The 19,984-nt window shown below is 40.2% G+C and overlaps 1 protein-coding gene across 1 annotated transcript in view; it reads right to left on the reverse strand.

The window, feature by feature from the left end:
* Positions 1 to 2,063: 2,063 nt before the first annotated feature.
* Positions 2,064 to 19,984, reverse strand: part of LOC116514002 (retinol-binding protein 1-like) — a 46,208-nt gene continuing 28,287 nt past the window's right edge. Inside the window, exon 4 of the mRNA XM_032225370.1 lies at positions 2,064 to 2,117. Coding sequence (XP_032081261.1) covers positions 2,064 to 2,117 — 54 coding nt within the window. The remainder of the gene's footprint in view (positions 2,118 to 19,984) is intronic.

The raw sequence follows: 19,984 nt of genomic DNA on the forward strand, positions 1-19,984 counted from the left end.
CTGATGCATCTTACAAGCATGATTAAAAGTATTCAGAAAACTGATTATAAAATCAATTATATGACATCATGCCATCTGTATGCTGTCTCTTGGATTTTTAACACAAAAAGAACAATAGCTTGATTGATAGTGTTAGCCCATTACATTTTTAAACAAACAAATACACATAAATACTTAGAACAAAGGCATATTTCTGTCAATATTATTCTAGGATTCAGTCGAAGTAGACTTTTTGCATGCTCTTTTTGGACAGATCGGGGACTGATGTTCTGATGTGGCTCAAATGTGGCACTGATGTGGCTCAGTGGCTAAGATGCTGAGCTTGTTGATCAGAAAGCTCAGCAGTTCAGCGTTTGAATCCCTAGTGCCACGTAACAGAGTGAGCTTTTACTTGTCCCAGCTTCTGCCAAACTAGCAGTTCAAAAGCATATAAAAAAATGCAAGTAGAAAAAACAGGGACCACCTTGGTGGGAAGGTTAGTGTTCCGTACACCTTTGGTGTTTAGTCATGCCGGTCACATGACCGTGGAGATGTCTTCGGACAGTGCTGGCTCTTCAGCTTTGAAATGGAGATGAGCACCGACCTCTAGAGTCAGGAACGACTAGCACATATGTGTGAGGGAACCTTTACTTTTACTTTTATTGGACAGATCAAAGATGAAGGAGAATAGGTAGTCCTTGACTTACAACAGTTCGTTTAGTGACAGTTCAAAGTTACAATGGCATTGAAAAATGTGACAATTTTTCACATCTTTGACCTTTGCAGCATCAAAATTCAGATGCTTGGCAACTGGTTCATATTTAGGAGCACTGCTGTGTCCCAAGGTCATGTGATCAACTTTTGCGACCTTCTGACAAGTAAAGTCAACAGGTAAGCCAGATTCACTTAACAACTGAGTTACTAACTTAACAACTGCAGTGATTCACTTAATAACTGTGGCATGAAAAGTTGTTAAATGGGGCAAAACTCACTTAAAAATGTATCAACAACAGAAATTTTGGGCTCAATTGTAGCCTTAAGTTGAGGACCACCGGTACTATCTAACTCAAGAGTATTTTTGTACAATCCCAAATTGGGAAGAATGAAGGTGATTAAGTAAGCTATAGGGAATTTAAAAAGGTGCTCTTAGTAAGTAGATTGTGATTGCCATGTATAGCATGGGTGTCAAATTTGCGGAGTCACGTTGCCGTCACGTGATGTATCAATGTTTTTACCCTTGCGGAGCTGGGGTGGGCATAGCCTGCATGTGACGCATTTGGTCTGCGGGCCACCAATTTGACACCCTGGTGTACAGTATGTTGACTCTATTCTCAATGACTATGAGTGATAATTCTCTACAGGTAGTTGTCACTTAGTGACCATTTTGGATAGTGATTGTTCAGTTACAACAGTGCTGAAAAGTTACTTTGTGATCAATGTTCACATTTTACAATTTTCACAATGTCTCTGTTTCTATTCTCGGTCTCATGTTCACCAGTCTGTATGTATCATCCTGTTTAAAATCATAAGCCAGTTGTGGCTGTCTGATTTTCTTTACTTAGCAAGTGCTTCACTTAAGGACTAAGTTACCAGTCCCATCTGCAGTCACTAAACAAAAATTGACGGTGCAGCACATATGAAATGGTGGGAAAGTATTTATAAAATTGTGTAATTGGGTGAATCTATCTAAGAGAGATTATTTATGGAGAAGAAATCTAACTGTTCCAGAAAAATGGATTGTTGAAAGTTGTGGCTATACGCCCATGATTTCAAGCTACGGTAAATAAAATCTGAATTGGTTTCACAGTTTGAATTCCTTGTGGACAGTTCTAGTACGTATTTAAATGTAGTATCCATAATAAATGTTATAATCAACAGAACATATATGTTGAAATGCAGTAGGTTTCATCAATGTTAATGTGAATTTATTATATTATATCTGAGAAAATTAGATGCAAGTTTATGTTGGCCATGGCTTCTTTTCTAAGTGTTACTGAAGAATATTTGTGCACCACAGCATCTGTAGAGTTGGCAGCAGGTTCATTCATTCTGTCCAAGCTTCTTGATCCCTGTGGTTAGGCTTATCACTGTACCTTCTTAAATACTTGCTTACACTTGACACCACAAGCTCTGATTTCCTGAAAAGGGAAGTTCATTTTTAGCTGCTATTTAGTCAGATCTATAGGTTTCTCATGCAAAATCTTTGCTACCTACAATAGAAGCATAAGAAATTAAACTCAAAGATTAAAACAGAGAGAATCTCATCTTAATCTTAAAAATTCATTGTATGACATTTATTGAGGGGTCCTTGGTACTCTCTGAGCTTGGTTGTTTTCTTGCAGATGTTTCATTACCTAATCTACGGTGCTAGTAGTGACTACTAGTTCTAGTAGTGATTATTAGCACTTGCTTTCTTGTAAAAGTTTCTAGCACTGATGATTACTAACACTGATGATTACTAGCACTTGCTTTCTTCGAGAAGTTTTATTGCCCAAACTAGGTTACCAAGTAACCAAGTTCAGAGAAGCACCAAACGACCCTTGTTTCAATCCTGAGCTACAAATATTCTACTTTATTGTATGACATTTCTTGTTTCAGTCCAACTCACCTTTCAGGATTGCTGTGAAGATACAATGAATATGTAAAAAGAATAATTATATACTGGCTTAAATTATTTCTTTCTCAGACAGACATTTGATATGCAAATTTTAAGTATTTCAAGTAGACATCATCTATTAAATGTCCTTGTGTGCAACAATGGATTCTACTTTTCTGGATCACATACTTTTACTGGAAAAATAATTTTATAACAGAATCACTTTTGAAATATCAAAAGCTTTTTTTTTTTATGGGGGAAGATTTTAGAATTCCTTATTTACATTTAACACCAACAATCAGTAGCTGCAATGATACGTAAACAAAAATGTATCCAGGGACAAAGTATCACTAATTCTTTATAAAGTACAGTCAGGCAGACTTGTAAACTGGTCCATTTGTATCAGTGAGGAGGCCAGAATATTTGATCCTCTCTTATCTTGATACTTTAAGTTATTTGACTTAAAGTCCTTAACGAATAATTACAAGTATGCCGTTGTATTGCCAGTATGATTATGTATTGTACTGAGTGGATTGAAATAGCAGCATCCGGCTTCAGTTATAATGTCTTTAAAGTAAATTCACAGGTAGGAGGATGTTATTCAAAAAAGAGTATCTTAGAATCCAGTCCTTGAAGAATTAATTGTTATCTTATCATGCTAAGGATATGCTTTTAGCTTGGGATGGTTACTATATGAGGGGTTAGGACTATTATTAGAACTACACATAGATTAATAGGATAAAAATAGTAGAAGTTACACACTGTTCAGTTAAGTAGTTCTTGCAAGAAAGAATAATCAAGATGCTAGATGTTCCATTTATGTTGTTAAGCAGTTGGTTTAAATCAGGATGTCACAACTGATGTGTCACTAATGATATTTTTCCTATAGACAGTGCTGAATAAGGCAGAGCTGAATAGTCTCAGTGCATTAATGAGGCAGTACAAATGTTTTAGATTTATGAATTATTGGAATACAAGGGACAGGACAGGTCTGGACAAAATGGACATGTTGCACTTGAAACAGTATGTACAAGGCAGGTGGGCACATGAAATGAAAAATGGGGAAGAACAGTTTTAAATTTGATCCCAGGAAAAAATTGGCAGGATGGAAAGAGCTAATTCTGGAAAAATTATTCCCAGAAGAAGAGGGTGATTTGTTGTAGTAAATGTTCAGGGGAATCACTGCAGTCAAAGTCAAATATGAGATGGAATGTACCACAGGAAATCTAAAAGGGGGAGTTGATGTACAGTGAGTCCTTACATGCCAATGCTAGGATTTTCCAAACTAAAATGGAAGATTTGAAGTCCAAGAGCACAGATACAGATCTTTTAGAAATCTTGTGGAATGGAAATAATTTTGAAGACAAAAAAAGCAAGAAGAAAGCTTTAACTTTGCTGAAAAGAAACCAGCATGGCTTTTGTAAAGCTAAACCTAGTCTCACTAAGTTACATTTTTCTGATAGTGTCAACAAGCCTGTAAATCCAATAGATGCTGTATGTTGGTTTTCAAAAAACAGAGCCTTTGATAATTCTGTCATCAAAGGCTCTTGGACAAAACCCAGGCATTGGATAAGAGCACAGGTGGCCTCATGGTTTAGAAAAGCAATAAAATACATCAAAGTAGAAATATATAGATAGCTCTCCTTTTAAATTATCTGTTTGGAATCACCCACTGTGGCATCCTGTACCTGTTAGGAAAGGAAGTTTTTCATTTGTATATGTGGAGTGAATACTATGGAATAAACTAGCCTTGTTTGTTTAAGTTGATAAAATAAAATTAAGATTGTGAAAGAATTTCAGATTAAATAAATTGGCTTCAAAATGGCACATGTAGTTCTGGGTAAACAAATGCATCTTAGCACAAATAGTAATAATAACTAGGACAGATTTCTAGGTCCCTGGCTAGAACTCGAATGACCCAAGAACACTAGGCTAAGATGTGATTCTTTCTACTTGCTTTTCAAACTATATTATTCAACGATGATGACAATCACATCGACAGATTCATAATTTCCTCTTATACACTGATTTGATCTGAGTTGGTGCTGATGGATTCTGGGAATTACAGTAAACCTTATGAAAAGTTGGCTCAGGGTGCAATTGCTATAAAGAAAGGCAAATTCCATGTTTGGCATTATTAGGAAGGGAACTAAAAACAGAACGGCAAATATAATAATTTCCTTGTGCAAATTCATAATGAGACTGGCTTTGGAGCAATGTATATGTCAGACCTGCAAGCCATCTTTTACCTTTTGGACTTCAGGCCTGTCACATTTTCTACTGTAGGGAAATGGGAGGGGGATTGTACAGTGTGGGTGATAAGTAGCCATAATAACATTCTTTCTCAGAAGAATGTCCAAGGTCAACTGGCCCTGCAGTTGCGATGAGGTTACTGGGAGCCATGTCTAGTTAGGGTGGTGCCTGATTGGATCATATGATGGACATGTGACTGCTGGGCAGAGAGTTGAACTTTCTTTTGGGTGGGGAAAACCTGGAAACTTTCAGATTCGGGGTTTTCCAGATGTGTCAATATGACATCTCTAATAAAATGGAACTTTGAGGAACCTCAAGTCTCATAGTCTTCTTTCGTTAGAGGTATTACTTGGAACCCTGACATTAACCCCAATCTAACAGTATATAGTTCTGGTCACAAACTTTATAAATTGTGTATCAGGGACTAGAAAAGAGAACAACAAAAATAATTAGGGGACTGGAGCAACTTCTTTTTTATGAAAGACTGTGGCAACAGGGTCTTTTTAATTAGAAATTTGAGAAGTAATAGGAGAAGGAGAAGCATTGTAGAGTTATATAAAATTAAGGTGGGCTAAAAGGCCCAATTAGGAGCCGTGGCCTATAGATCACGTTTAATATCAAATACTCTGATTAAAGCTGAGGTTTTGCATCATTAAGCAGAAAACAATTGCTGACAGTTGCTGAAGGAGCAATAAATATTTTTACACAACTGGGAACAAGTCGACCCAGACGGGGAGTTTCCTGTTATCTTGCAAGATGTGTCCTGTTTATGTCACGCATGATCTATAAGGTGCTGACCATGTATATTTTAGGAATAGTAACAGTTGGCCATCTGGCATAGACAGTTTTCGGTTCCTTTCATTACCTTATATGCTTAAACACTGCCTCTATAGATGATGACGTAAGTTGCACTATAAATGTATGGCTTTAGGAACCCTTCGGGGTTCAAACTTTTGATGCTTGTTTGGCATGTTTGAACCTGCGCATACAATAAACTTTTCCTAGATTGCATCGCTTGGCTTCGTTGTCTCCTTATTCTACTACATTTTCTGGCACCCCAGATGGGACACAGAAGCTAAGGCAATATTTTGCTGAGGGCCACTTTGCCCCGTTGGGGTGTGGGGCTGCTGCTCCTTGACTTCCAGGCGCCACGGGTCTTCTTTTACCCCGGGAGGCGGCAGCAGCAGCCCGACTACACCAAGGGGGACACACATTGTGAGTCCAAGAACCCTGCAAACTTAGGAAAGGAGCTGCGGTGTTTCCTGGCCAGGATCCTTGGGGAGAAGACATCTCAGGCGAGTATCTTGATAATTGTATGGTACCTATCTCGTTTGAAGATAGAAGAGGGGGCCTGATCACCTCCCTGGACTCGGGACGGCGTTCCTAATGAAGTCCGTATAGGTTGTGTGGGTGGTTAAACCAGCGCAGTTCCTGCAGGTGGCCATTGAGTTCCGGCTTCTGGGGCCTCAGGTCGCTGGTAGTGTGTTAGGATGGGTGGGGGTAGCAGCATACCCAGCACACCGCTGGATTGCATGATTAAAGGATTTGATTCGTATTTTAACCACACTGAATATAGAGTCCCTTACCCAAAATTGACCAAGGATAGGCTTATTTACTTGTGTCAGAACCAGTGGCCACATATGGGGGTAGGATGGCCGATGGGAGGAACTTTTCAAAACCAAATTATAGATGATTTAACTTCGTTAATTGCTGCAAACGAAGAACGCTATCCTAATCAGTTTCCATATATAGATCAGTGGGGAGACGCTGTAGCAGGGCAGGCTGATGAATTATTACAGTGTCAAGCTGAAATGGTTCGCCTGTGTGTGGCGAGACCTAAGGAAAAGGGGAAGTTGAGGTCAGCGTCGAGATGTGTCAAAAATGTAGCAGCTTCAGAGAAAAAGGAGTCAGAGAAGAAAAATTTTTTTGCCCAAGACGAGGAGGAACTCTTCAGACCTCCCCCTCCCTATGCATCGGCACCTTTGCCACCGCAGGGGGCTGTAGGCATTGTTGTGCCCCAGGCTATGGGGGCTGCTGTTGCGGACAGTGTGGGGACAGGGGATCATCAGGCAACAGGAGGGGCAGTGAGAAGGAAGGAGCCCAAGGAGGGTGGTTCAGGGGCTACAGGAATTAGAAGAGAAGGGCCGGTAACTAGACGATTGGAGGCGGAAAGGGCGAAAGCCGAGAAAGAGGAAAGTACGTTGTTAGAGGAAAAGGAAGGACTCTTTCCATTAAGAGTATCGGAACAACAGGTGGGCATCAACGCCCAGGGGGATCTTGAATACCGCCCTTGTTTTCAATATATCCCTTTTTCAACTACGGACTTATTGAATTGGCGAAAGCATTTTGGTCCATTGTCCGTGAAGCCCACGGAAATGACAGATTTGTTTCAAACCATTATGCATAGTCATAACCCCAATTGGCGAGATATACAACAGCTGTTAACTACGTTGCTAACAGCAGAAGAGAGAGAGAAATGTAAAGCAGGAATGCGAGAGGTTTTTAGAGAACGTTATCATACAGAGGCAGATAGGGCTCAGAAACTTTTGGAAGAGGCACCGGAACGGGATCTGGGATGGGATCCTAAGGTAGCAGGTGACATGGCAAAGATACAAACGTATCAAACCTTGATAGTGGCAGCTCTCAAGAAGGCAGGGAAGCCCCCTGTGAATTTGTCTAAACCCTCATTGGTTATGCAGGGAGCGGATGAGAGTCCGGAGGCATTCCTGCAAAGGTTGATTGAGGCTTATGAGTTGTATACTCAAATGGACCCGAGGGCTCCAGAGAACGTGAGGATGTTGAATGAGAGGTTTATTGCACAAAGTGCGTTGGATATTCGGAAGAAATTGCAAAAGTTAGAGGGAGCGTTAGGAAAGAATACGACTGAATTGGTAGAAGTGGCTAGAAAAGTGTATGTGAATAGGGATAAGGTTGAGAAGAAGGACAAAGATGATCGTATGCATAAGAAGACGGAGTTGTTGGCGTTGGCCTTACAGGGAGGTAGGACAGGATTGGGGCCAAATCAATGTGCCCATTGCGGATCTGAAGGTCATTGGCAGAGAGAGTGTCCAAAAAGGTTGACTAATAGGGGACGTGGAGTGTTCAGGGGCCCGCCCGGGCGACGCCCGTGGGGCCAGAATATGGGAGGTCGTGGAATGCCTGGGCGAGGGATGATGAGCCGAGGAGGGCCACCCCGACATCCAGGTCGCGGATGGGGGTCGCAACCGGCTCAGGGTCAAGGAGGAAGAGGTTTGAATACTCAAGTAAATGCAGGAGTCGAGGGCATTGGATTGGCAGGAATCGGTTGGTCAGATTGACGGGGACCTGGCTTGGAGCAGACTCCCCCCGAGCCAATGGTTACGCTGAATATTGGGGGTCAACAGACGACCTTTTTAGTAGACACAGGGGCTGGACGATCGGTGATAAATAACCCAATAACCACCCCTGGTCCATACCAAATTCAAGTACAAGGAGTGTCTGGACAAGTTGTAGGACGTCAAGTCTTGAAACCAGTCACCTGTACTTTCAAGGGCTCTGAAATTCAACATGAGTTCCTGTATATACCCAAATGTCCGGTCCCATTGTTAGGAAGGGATCTGTTGAGTAAGTTAGGAGCAACTATTTCCTTTGATGAGGGAAAGCAGTATCTTACTGTTAGCCACCGTCCTGATGAAATGTGGAGGTTGATGGTAGTCAGGACATCTGAGGAGGAATGTACGGACATATGGAGGGAATTTGATGTGCCAGGATTATGGGCTGAGGATAACCCTCCGGGGTTTGCAGCACATCACCCCCCCATTATTGTAGAATTGAAGCCCCTGGCAACTCCTGTCCACATTGGGCAACGACCCTATTGGAGGGAAGCCATCGTGGCAATATATGACTGTATTCTAACATATTTGGAGGCTGGAGTTTTGGTTCCTATCCAATCCCCATGGAACACTCCAATCTTGCCTATCCTTAAACCAGACGGGTCCTTTAGACCAGCGCAAGATTTGCGCGTAGTTAATGAAAGGACAATCACAATTCACCCGTCTGTGTCTAATCCATATACTCTTCTCAGTCTCATCCCACCTAATGCTACGTGGTTTTCAGTGATTGATTTAAAAGATGCCTTCTTTACTATACCTATTCATCCTATAAGCCAGCCATTGTTTGCTTTTGAATGGGAAAATCCGTATACTGGAACAAGGAGCCAATATACCTGGACAAGGTTACCTCAGGGGTTCAAAAATTCCCCAACTCTCTTTGGAACCGCGTTGGCCAAAGATTTACAATATTTTATCCCCTTCCAACAAGGAGACTCAATTTTGCAATATGTGGATGATGTGTTGGTCACTGGACAGTCACGGGATGGGTGTTGGGAAAATACGAGACGTATGTTGTGTTTGTTGTTAGATTGTGGATATAGAGTGTCCAGAAGTAAGGCTCAGTTGGTCCAACAAAAAGTCCGGTATTTAGGTTATGACATAATGCAAGGGCAAAGAGCACTAGGTCCGGAGAGAAAGCAAGCGTTGCTTAATCTGGCAAGGCCAACTGATAGGAGGCAGTTGAGAGGCTTTCTAGGCTTGGCAGGTTTTTGTAGAATTTGGATTCCAAATTACGCACTAATGGCAGCTCCACTTTATTCGTCTACTAAGGGAAGTAAAACAGACCCCTTCATTTGGACAAAGGAGCAGGATCAAGCCTTTGATGCAATTAAAGAAGCTCTATTAAGAGCTCCGGCCTTGGCCCTGCCAAATCTGAGCAAGCCCTTCAATTTGTATGTGGACACTCGTAAGAATGTCGCTCTAGGAGTGTTGACGCAGCAGCTTGGCCAGTGGCAACAACCAGTTGCATATCTGTCAAAACAACTAGACGCTGTGGCGCAAGGGTGGCCGCATTGTTTGAAGGCTTTAGCAGCCATAGCGGAATTGCTGCAAGATTGTAATAAACTCACTTTTTCCTGTCCAATTAAGGTCCACACCCCACACTCTGTTCAAGCAATTCTTGATCAGAAGGGCCATTTGTGGATTAGTAACCAACGAATCATCAAATACCAGGCCATGATGATTGAAAACCCCCAGGTTCATCTAGTGGTATCTACCTCATTAAATCCTGCTACTCTCTTGCCTACAGAGACAGAGGTGGAACATGATTGTGTACAGGTATTGGAAACCGTTTATTCCACACGACCTGATTTAACTGACATACCTTTGCCTCAGGTGGATTATAACTGGTATACCGATGGGTCGAGTTACATCCACCAGGGAATGAGAGTTGCAGGCTATGCCATTGTTGATGATGAGGGGGTAATTGAAAGTGGGCCGTTGGGAGCAGGAAAAAGTGCACAGGTGGCAGAATTATGGGCCCTCATTCGGGCATTGGAACGGGCTGAAGGTGAACGCCTGAACGTATGGACGGATAGTAAATACGCCTTTTTGACCCTACATGCTCATGGGGCTGTATACAAAGAAAGGGGATTTAGGGATTCAGCTGGCAAATATATACAACATAGCCATTTAATTCAGAGATTGATAGATGCAGTTCAAAAACCAAGAAAGGTGGCAGTTATGCATTGTAGAGGCCATCAACGAGGTGAGGATAGAATTGTTTTAGGGAACAGGGCAGCAGACGCTGAAGCACGAGCTGCAGCGCTGCGTCATGAGCCTCTACCAGATGTGTTTATTAATGTTGCCTTGGATTTAGGGGTTATACCAGTAGACATCCAACCCTCTTATTCTCTATCCGAATGTGATAAGGCAGTTAACGATTTGATGGCGGTCATCGATAAGGGCTGGTATGTTCTTCCAGATGGAAGAATCTATGTACCTTCCTCAGTGGCATGGCAATTGGTTCGTTCTACTCATGAAACCACTCATATGGGGAAAACGGCTTTAGAATCTGCTCTTATGAGGGATTACTATATAGATGGGTTAGCAGGGATGGCAGTAAAAGTAGCATCTTCCTGTGAAACGTGTGCGAAAGTTAATCCTAGGCAGGGTCCTTCCCTTCCACCAGGAGCTATACCTATTGCCTATTACCCTATGGACACAGTCATGATTGACTTTACTGATATGCCACGAAGTGGATTTTATAGGGCTATGTTAGTTATTGTGGATTTATACACGGGTTGGCCAGAGGCTTTCCCTACTAGAACGAAGAAGGCACAGGAAGTAGCAAGGGTTTTGCTTAAAGAGATCATTCCTCGATTTGGCAGCCCCTCCTTTATTTCGTCAGACAATGGCCCGGAATTTGTCCATCATATTAATCGGGCCATTGCACAAGCTATAGGGGTGAAATGGCGCTTCCATTCTTCTTTCCACCCGCAATCTGGTTCTCCCGTGGAAAGGATGAATAGAACTTTAAAGGAAAAGATAACCAAAATTTGTGCTGAAACACACTTGAAATGGCCCGATGCTTTGCCCCTTGCATTGTACGCAATTCGGAGTGCTCCCAGACGACAGCATAGACTTTCACCATATGAGTTGATGTTTGGTCGGCCTCCGACATTGTTACGGAGGAATCTGGCTGGATGGCCTGATTTGGGGCATAAAGGGGGAGTTTGGGCCATGGAAATGGTGCAGGAACTAAATAGACAGGTTGAAAGGTTGAGGAATTATGTGTTGGAGCAGACCCCTCCCAGATTGGTAACTAAGTGTCATTCTTTCAAGCCAGGGGACCGAGTATGGGTAAAACATTGGAAAAAGGAACAATTAGAAGGGAGGTGGAAGGGACCCTATGAGGTAATTATGACATCTCCACTTGCTGTTAAGATTGCGGAATATAAAACCTGGATACATTGGACCCGTGTAAAGAGGGCCGCTGACAAACAATGGACCACACATCCCAGCGACCAACCGTTGAATTTGAAATTGATTCGTCGATAAAGTCCAATTATATCCTTTGTTGTATTGCTATAGGTATTGTGATTCTTGCTTTCATTGTGTGCATTATTTGTATTGTGAAGTACGCCACCCCGACGGTCCAACAATCAATTGACGGAACTGTGAGAGCGGTTGACTGGTGGCCATTTGCTGGCGTCCCATTCGCTAACGGACAGTTGCATACAGACAATTTGAGGGAAAACCAAGCCGACCCTGCACCTGAAGCAGATCCCGCACCTGGAAGGGAGGACGGAGAGCCAGCGCAGCCTTTCCCCCAGCGAATTTTCCAAAGGTCGGCAGTGGAGAACCCTTGCTAAGTCACTCCGGAAGCTGACTCTCTACGCACGGGTGAAGAATAGTGGACCAACATACTAACCTTTACTTATTTTTATTTTTTTATCATCTTTACTAACCATATGTGCTGGTTTTGTACCTGTGAATGTGGATGTTGTTGTTGTGCCCACTGTATTGATTGTGTCCAGCATAGCTATTGTAACATTAAGTGCGATATAGTGCTTATAGAAGACGCGTTGGCACCCTATCTAATCACTGGATCTGGCCCGGCATACTACACACTTAAAGTAACCCCTACAGTTTTGCTTGCATTACAGGATCGGAGAGGTCCAGACGTGTGTGAACAGGATGCACGAAGGTATACAGCTCGCTTGGTCTATTACTCTATTAGTGATATGCTTATACGGTGTTGGGAGCAAATGCAATCTTGTTGATGTGGGCAACTTAGGGTTATGGAGCAACCCAGAGGATAGACCCCATATCATACGATCTTATAATGTCGGATCCAGGGGAGAGGGGGAGACAACCCCCATTGTGTTTTCTCCAAATTGTTGGAATGGAGTTCTACCACACCCTTGCAGACTCCCTGACCAGTTTGATAGGATTGTTAAAATTACCTGTCAGTCTCGAGGGTTTTCCAACCCAGAGGTATGCTCATATGTGGGATATCTAATGCGTAAGGGAATGTGCACAAAAGCCCGACAAAAGGGGGGAGAACCACCTTTAGTTTTGGATTGTGGAGCTCCCCATTATTGGGGTTTGACTCGGATAACCTCCCCTTCACAATTAAAATCTGGATGGCAAGGGGCCTGTAGGATACAAATGCGTCCAATTGAGAGTGGAGTAACTATTGGAGGAAAACCTAAGAGACGCAGAAATAAGAGAGAAGTGGGCCTTTATCAAAACAGACTCCCACTAAGCACCATTTGTATCAAAGGGGGAGGATTTCAAAAAGGGGAATTCCAGTATTGGAGAACAACACATAAGGGATGTGGTATCACAATAGAAGTAATGCCGAGACAAACTAAGAAGGGGTTGGCCTGGTCATGTGGAAACCAAAATGATGAATGGAGGAAAGGGATTTACGAATTATGTAAAAATGCAACCAAGAAAGATCTCTATAATGGAGACCCAAGGTGCCTTTGGATTCATATAACCTTATGGGCTAGTTGTTGTAGAACCACAGAACACAGCCCTGAAGACATACTATTTCTTTGTAATAATAGTAAGAGCCAAAACGTACCATTAGGATGGAGTGGGTTATGTCAAACCCTCTAGGGAAATCAAACCCTATTGGAATAATGATAGCCCCACTCAAACTAAAAGGGTACCAACTGCGGTAACCAAAGGTGAGTCAGAAGATTGTGCCCCCTGTATTACAAAAGCTAAAATCGGAGCTCGAACTATTAATACCTTGGTGTATCATACGCAGCCGCCCCAGGGGTGTCAGTCTGCTAAAATGAATTGCCTTCATAACAAAACTATGTATAGTTTGTGCACTCTGCAAGGAAAAACTGTATGTTATAATCCCAACACTCCAGTTCGCCTCAACGTAACTCTATGGACAGGTTTGCCCAAGGTGGGTGCTACAAATAAACCAGAAGGAGAGGGCAAGCTGTACTTCCTTAATTATACTGTACAATTGCAACAGGGCAAACAACCCCTGATTTTGTGGTTTGATGCATGCACCGCCACTAAAAGGGGCTGGAGCGTGTCTTGTGGAGATCAGTCTTGGGTTGATGCTTATAAATATAATCATAAATATTTATGTGAAAAAGTGAATAGTTGGGAGTATGGTAATCCTAACCAATGGTTACCTTGTGCAGGCACTGTACAATGTACCAGGTGGCAGTGCGTTTGTGACTATACAGGAGGCGGTTATAAGGGATGTGCCTATATAACTTCCTTCAGGAGAGGTGATGGGAATATGATACGAATGGAAGTATCTCGTAACGTCCCATCCATAGTGACATATGGCTTTGGAATTGATGGTAAAGGATTGGACCCAAAGACATACCTAACTATTAAGGTCGAGAAGGTTAAAGATGGAGAAGTAAAATCGCTCGGATGGTCAGTATATGATAACCTACAAAAATTAGAAGACCCACTACCGATAAGTACTAAGGCAAACAATTTATTCATAGAAATGGCTGAGCAGGTAGCCAAAACCTTGACTGTTAAAAATTGCTTTGTGTGTGGAGGAACTAACATGGGAGAACAGTGGCCATGGGAAGCCATGGAAGCTGATCCAGTAATATATAATAATCTCTCCTATGCTGGTAATATCACAGCCAGGAAAGATTTTACTGGGATTGTGTGGACTTTGTCCTCAAATCTGGTAGGAAGAAATTGCTTTGTAAGGAATGGATCAGTACATGTGGGAGACTTGATTTGCCTAGGATCATGGAATCCTGACTATAATATCTGGTCTTCACCAGCTAACATCACTCAGCCCCCACGTTTTGATATGACCTATTTGAATTACTTGGATTCTTCTTCTACAGATGACCTATGGAAAGCTCCAGAAGCTATGTATTGGATTTGTGGAAAGCTAGCCTATGAAACTTTGCCTAGAGACTGGTCTGGGTCATGTATTTTGGGATGGATAAAACCTTCATTCTTCTTATTACCTATGAAAGCCCGCCAAGTGTTGGGGATCCCACTGTATGAGAAGGTCGGTCTTCAGACTAGAAGGAAACGGGAACTTGATACAGTCTTTACTAATTTCCTTTGCAAGGACTGGGCCGCCTTTGAAGATAGCGATGTTTGGAGTTCGGAAAGAATTGTATGTACATATGGCAGGGCTACATGGGCAGAAGATGGATCTTACGGGTATCGCACGCCCATTTATATGCTGAATAGAATTATTCGCCTTCAAGCAGTATTAGATTTAGCGGGCCAACGTATTGATAAGGCCCTTAATATAATATCCGCTGCTACAGATAAGATAAGAACAGCAGTGTATCAGAATCGCTTAGCTTTAGATTACTTGTTGGCTAAAGAAGGGGGCGTATGTGGTAAGTTTAATCTTTCTAATTGTTGCCTGCAAATAGATGAAACTGGAACTGTTATTAAAAAATTGACTACAGAGATGCGTCAATTGACTCACCATCCTGACCAGGTGTGGCGAGGATTCAACTTTAAGGAAATCTTTGGTTCCTGGTTTCCTAAATTGCCAGGTTTGCAAGCTATAGTTGCTTTAACAGGCTTAATTGCTGCAGGATGTGTATTAATCCCTTGTGTTTTACCTATTTTTGTACGCACTATTTCTAATAGTTTATCCCTAATAGCAGAGCGAAAAGCAACAGCACAAGTAATGGCTTTATGGGAATACGAGAAAATGCGTCCTATGGAAGAACCGTCCAATGAACCTGAGTATGTGACTCTTCTGGAAATGTCAGATGAGTCACAAAGGGGGGACTAAGGTGGGCTAAAAGGCCCAATTAGGAGCCGTGGCCTATAGATCACGTTTAATATCAAATACTCTGATTAAAGCTGAGGTTTTGCACCATTAAGCAGAAAACAATTGCTGACAGTTGCTGAAGGAGCAATAAATATTTTTACACAACTGGGAACAAGTCGACCCAGACGGGGAGTTTCCTGTTATCTTGCAAGATGTGTCCTGTTTATGTCACGCATGATCTATAAGGTGCTGACCATGTATATTTTAGGAATAGTAACAGTTGGCCATCTGGCATAAGACAGTTTTCGGTTCCTTTCATTACCTTATATGCTTAAACACTGCCTCTATAGATGATGACGTAAGTTGCACTATAAATGTATGGCTTTAGGAACCCTTCGGGGTTCAAACTTTTGATGCTTGTTTGGCATGTTTGAACCTGCGCATACAATAAACTTTTCCTAGATTGCATCGCTTGGCTTCGTTGTCTCCTTATTCTACTACAAAATCACACATGGCATCACTATGATAATGTAGATACACATTTTTCTTCCTCTTTTAGAAGTTTAGAACTGAAATGTAATACAAGGATATTCAAGATAAACAGAAACAAATTTCACTTTTTCTCATAACACAAGAATTGGGGAATTCACTGTGCCAGCAGTTATAGTAATGGAAGTTCATTTGGGTGCTTTTAAAAGGAGATCAGAGATATTTATGGAGAACTAGTGCCTCAGTGACTACTAATTTTGATGGCTGTTTTCTACCTTTTGAATCACGGCATTGTGCCTTAAATACTTGTCGCTAGAAGCAACAGTGGGAAGGATTGCTGTTGCCAAGCCAAGGCGTTTGAACTTCTGAAATGCATTCTGTGACCTAATGAACTAGATTGGATGGGCTTATACTATGATTCAGCAGGATGCTTTTCATTTCATTTTTTCATGTCTTTGATTTAACATAAAATATCACACTTGAATTTCTATATGAGAGACTTTAGACAATGGTACCAATATATTTTAAGAGACAAATTACCTGAATGCTCTGAACATAATTTTTTCAGTCAAAATTGGACTTTTTGATATAACTTCTCAGAGAATAAAAACATTTCTGGACTGAAAAACTTAAAGGGAATATGTGATCTGAATGGAATTTGAACAGGAAGGAGAAGAGCACTTTGGATTTAAAAATGGATCATCTGTAATCGAACTAGTTCAACAAAAAAAAATTAAAAAATAGAATGCCATGTATTATGTATCTTTCGTATGAAATGAATTCAGTTACAAAATAAATGCAGTTGGGATGTAAGACACTGCGACAGGAAGACCATCAAATAAAAGGCCACCTATAGAAGAGAAAGAATCATTTAATTAAAATAAGTTATGAATAACCATGCTTGACAAGAACAGAGAAATGAGATCTAGAATGCTACAGAAATTAACCTAAGAAAAATGTGTGCATTAATTGACTTGAAAATCCTGACTTGAAACTGAGCTGTCCAGAAATAATCATGAACAAACATCTGAAGCTTATGGCAGATCATTTAATAGACATTGCAAAAGGACTAATTAACATATGGAATAGTGTCTGGCATTCAAGAGGACATAAAATATTATTACTGAAGCATCTTGGAATAAATCTTATGTTAACTAGATGTTTTACAATTTAGCATATTCCTCTCTGTTTGCTTAAAGATTCATCTGCCAATTCAATTTAAATACCTAAAAGTTCACCTGGATGCTTATGCATGTATTATCCTGACCTAATAAGGAAATGCATTTTAGAAGTTCCAAGTTTGGAGAGTTAGTTTTGTAAGCTCTTGTGGGGAAGAGAGCTTTCAATGCTATAAAGAACTACTTGAGAAAGAAATGATAAAGTTTATTAGGTACTAGTAGATAGATTGTCAGAGATAATGGCTGGAAAGAAAATGATGCTTTCAAAAGTGAATTGCTCACTTTCATTTCCAAAGCTATAAATGATTTTAATCTTAAGGGGGGGGGGAAGGAACATTAAAAAGAACAGCTGCTCTTCCTACATTATGCGCACATTGTTTATGATGTACTTTTTAGGGTATAAAAATAACCCCAATTCCAATTTTCTTTATACCATTACTGGTGTTAGGAATGTTCCTATTACATGCTTTCACTAATACAGAAAGATTGATACAGCAAGAAAAAATGGATAGTTTACTAGAATGCCTTCTTCTATTTAGATCAATGCTGTTTATGGAAAAAATATAGTAAACTTGGTATTGCTATTAAGTATTTCAGACATCCATTAATGCTTAATTATTCTGTAGATCGGCAGTGTTCAAGCAAGATATTGATTACTGCATTTAATAAATGAAGGAAAGAGTTAGGAAAGAGTAGAGAAGAAGACACACATTTTAAATAATTTCATATCTGGACTACTGGGCTGAAAAACTGAAAATGCCTCCATTAAAAGAGTTGATGATTGTGAGCTATTCATGGAGAGGACTTGAAATGACACAAGTGGTCCAAAAAGTCGCTTTTCAAGATAGCACTTTCCCAGTGGCTTAGAAAAAGCCATATTTGTTTGAATAGGACCAGTGACTTCATTTTCTAATCATTTTTTGAAATTGTTTGTTAATTGCTTTTCACCTATTATGAATATGTGGACTGATAAATTTTGAACAGCACTAGAGAGTTTCCTTCAATAGCAAAATAATTGCTTCAAAAAACAAAACAAGTTTTAAATTTACTTTGATGGAAAAATAACAGAATAACATGAAAAGAAAGGTTTCCCTGGTAATTGTAATGTCACCAACTAATCCTTGGTAGGTCAGAAGTGCCTTGGTAGGTGCTTCTGACATGAATGTAGTAATAGCAGGTTTTTAAATTTTGGAATAAACAGGAAAAGGGTGAATATAACATTGAATTTAGAAAGTTACAAACAGAATAGAGATTCAGATGGATTTGAAATAAGATTCTGTCTTAGCAAAAATTCTATGGTTTGAATCTTTTTTTAAAAAAAGAATCATGATAGGTAAAGGAGTCCCTATGCATTTTACTTTGCTAATCATTGCTGACTGTAGGGGTCAGTGCTCATCTCCATTTCAAGGCCATAGAGCCAGCGCTGTCCAAAGACATTTTCGTGGTTATTTGGCCAGCATAATGTTATGGAGCAATGTTACCTCCCACCTTAATGGTTTCTATTTATCTACTTATGTGTTCATACTTTTGAACTGCTGGGTTGGCAGGATCTGGGTTGAGGATGGGAGCTCACCTCATTGCATGTACTCAGGTCTTGAACCTGAGCTGCTGGTCAACAAGCTCAGGGTCTTAACCACTGAGCCACTAGGTCACCCGTTTAGAAACTAGAAAGAGAACCAGAGAAACTAAAGATTACAATGAAAGAAGAATACTTACGGGGTAGATTTGACTTACTAATACAGAATGGAGCAAAATACTTCAATATTTGATGTACTGAAGGGTCTTTTTGTGCAATGAACCCAGAAATTAATTTTAAAACACACTCAAAAGAGATTCATTAGAGATAGACCAAGTTTGAAAGATGTTATGGAACAAGTTTTACTGGATGAAATAAAAACTGATCAGAAAGTGGATATAAAAATTATAAAAAGATGCTATTGCATATACAAAGAAAATCAGGATATTAATACTAATTAAAAGGGATATACAAGTAAAAGATCAAAAGAGTGACCTGAATAACTTTCCTATGTTGGATTTACAAAAGAGTTTTCTGAAAGGTTCAAAGACTTTTGAGAGAAGAGGTAAAGAAAAAATGAAATCAAGTTCTAAGACATTATTTGAAGTTTTTATTTACACTGTTCTTAATGTCTTGATTATTTTTTCAAATTGTTATTTCAACATTGTTAAAAATAAAAGGAAAGAATATAAAGGCTTATTTGATCAAAGTTAAATTCAATGTTAAATAGACAGGACTGAATGACAATGAGACTTTAAGCATTTGTTTATAGATAAGAGATGACATATCAGAAGAAGATATTTGTCATTTGTTCTATTTGAAGGGAATTGATAAATTATTAAAATTACTTGTTTTCACTTGTTATGATGAAAAAGGAAGTACTTACTTTAATTTTTTTTTCTTTACTATATTCTTATTTTCTTTCTTTTCTATTTTTTTCTTTTTATTCTTTTTTAATCTTTACCTTTAATGGTAATTGTCAAGGTACTGAAGATTTACGTAATAACTGCCAGCTGATGAAAGGTTGTAAGCTGTCATCAGCAAGGTTGATGCAATGAGGATGATTCAGCAATACAGGCATTGCCTCTTTAAGAATCTGATGGTGGGGTCCACACAAGTCATTTACTGTTTTAAGAGGAGTCTATATGTAGATGATCATTAGAGAGGAGTTTCTCTGTTTTACTGTGTATTCAGTTCTCTCCTTGTGTCTGTAGTGAATGGTAAGGGAATTCATTTCCTGCATGTATATGTCTGTGTGCTGTGTTATTGTTCCTGGGTTTATCAGATAATACTAGTCACACTGCCAAAACTCTGACAGTAATATTTAATTAATAATAATAATAATAATAATAATAATAATAATAATAATAGTAATAATTCTTCCAGTGGTAATTGGCACACTGGGTGCTA

Source organism: Thamnophis elegans, chromosome 10, assembly GCF_009769535.1.
Source record: "Thamnophis elegans isolate rThaEle1 chromosome 10, rThaEle1.pri, whole genome shotgun sequence".
Taxonomy (NCBI): Eukaryota; Metazoa; Chordata; class Lepidosauria; order Squamata; family Colubridae; genus Thamnophis; species Thamnophis elegans.